Below are 1,059 nucleotides of genomic sequence, written 5' to 3' on the forward strand. Positions count from 1 at the left end.
GCTGCTGCGCCACGATGGTGGCGTCGCCGGTGGACGTGGTGAAGACGCGGTACATGAACGCCGGCCCCGGGCAGTACCGGAACGTGCTCAGCTGCCTCATCGCCCTGCTCATGCAGGACGGCCTCGCCGGCTTCTACAAGGGGTGAGTTTGGGGACGCCCCGCTGAGCACCGGCAAACTCCGTGCAAAGATGAGTTTGCGAAGATGTGGACGGACACCAGCTTCACACCGCGGCATCGCCCGGCGCACCCCAAATGTCCTAACCCGTGTGCCGCCACCGGGGCACCAGGCAGGGCTTTGGGGGACCGCAGGGCTGTCCCCTTGATGTCCCCTCCAGCGCGGCTTTTCCCTGCGTAGGTTCGTCCCCTCCTTCCTGCGGCTCGGCTCCTGGAACGTGGTGATGTTCATCTCCTACGAGCAGCTGCAGCGCGCCGCGGCGCTGGCCTGGCCGGCCCAATCCTGACCCCCTCCACCCTGGCCCCTCTCGTCAGCGTTGGCGAGACACAGGAGTAAATTATATTAATTGTTGAGGCGGTGGGGGAGCAGCCCCGCCGCACGCCCCCAGCCCGATGGGGACCCCCCTCCCCGAGAGGGACCGGCGAGATGGAAGGAGGAACGATGCTGTTTGAGGAGAAACGCGGGAGAACGGAGGTTTCCAGAGAGACGTTTCGGGAGGAAGAAAATAATGTTTATAGGTGTTTTTTTTCCAGCCGGGAAGAGCATCGCCTCCCGGCAGCGGCAGGAAGGAGGGAAGCGGTGTGTGGGCGGGCGGGACCGAGTCGAGGGCCGGGGGATGTGGCGATTCCTGTTATTCCTTACTGACGCGTCCAATGAACCGCCCCTGTGGGGTCCGATCGCGGCAGGGCTCCCTTGCTTTTTTTTTTGGGGGGGGGGTTTAGGGGCGTTGTCCAGACGCCGGCCCCGGGGTGCCGCTGGAAAAGGCAAACCAGGCCTTATCCGAAAGCGACAGAGGCTTTTGGCTTCCCAGGGTGTCGCGCGCCGTCGGGGGTTGGCTTTAGCGGAGGGAAAAGTGATTAGGAAAATCAAATTAGTGATTAGG

At 63.2% G+C, this 1,059-nt stretch overlaps 1 protein-coding gene across 1 annotated transcript; it reads left to right on the forward strand.

Annotated features, from left to right (window-relative positions):
• Positions 1 to 5: 5 nt before the first annotated feature.
• UCP3 (uncoupling protein 3 (mitochondrial, proton carrier)) lies at positions 6 to 857 on the forward strand (the record flags this gene model as incomplete). The annotated part of the gene is made up of 2 exons (XM_009329040.1): positions 6 to 142; positions 357 to 857. Coding segments are annotated over 2 exons (243 nt in total), but the record flags the coding sequence as incomplete, so codon positions are not given.
• Positions 858 to 1,059: the final 202 nt, after the last annotated feature.

The sequence above is a fragment of the Pygoscelis adeliae genome, unplaced genomic scaffold, assembly GCF_000699105.1.
Source record: "Pygoscelis adeliae isolate BGI_AS28 unplaced genomic scaffold, ASM69910v1 Scaffold297, whole genome shotgun sequence".
In the NCBI taxonomy this organism is placed as follows: Eukaryota; Metazoa; Chordata; class Aves; order Sphenisciformes; family Spheniscidae; genus Pygoscelis; species Pygoscelis adeliae.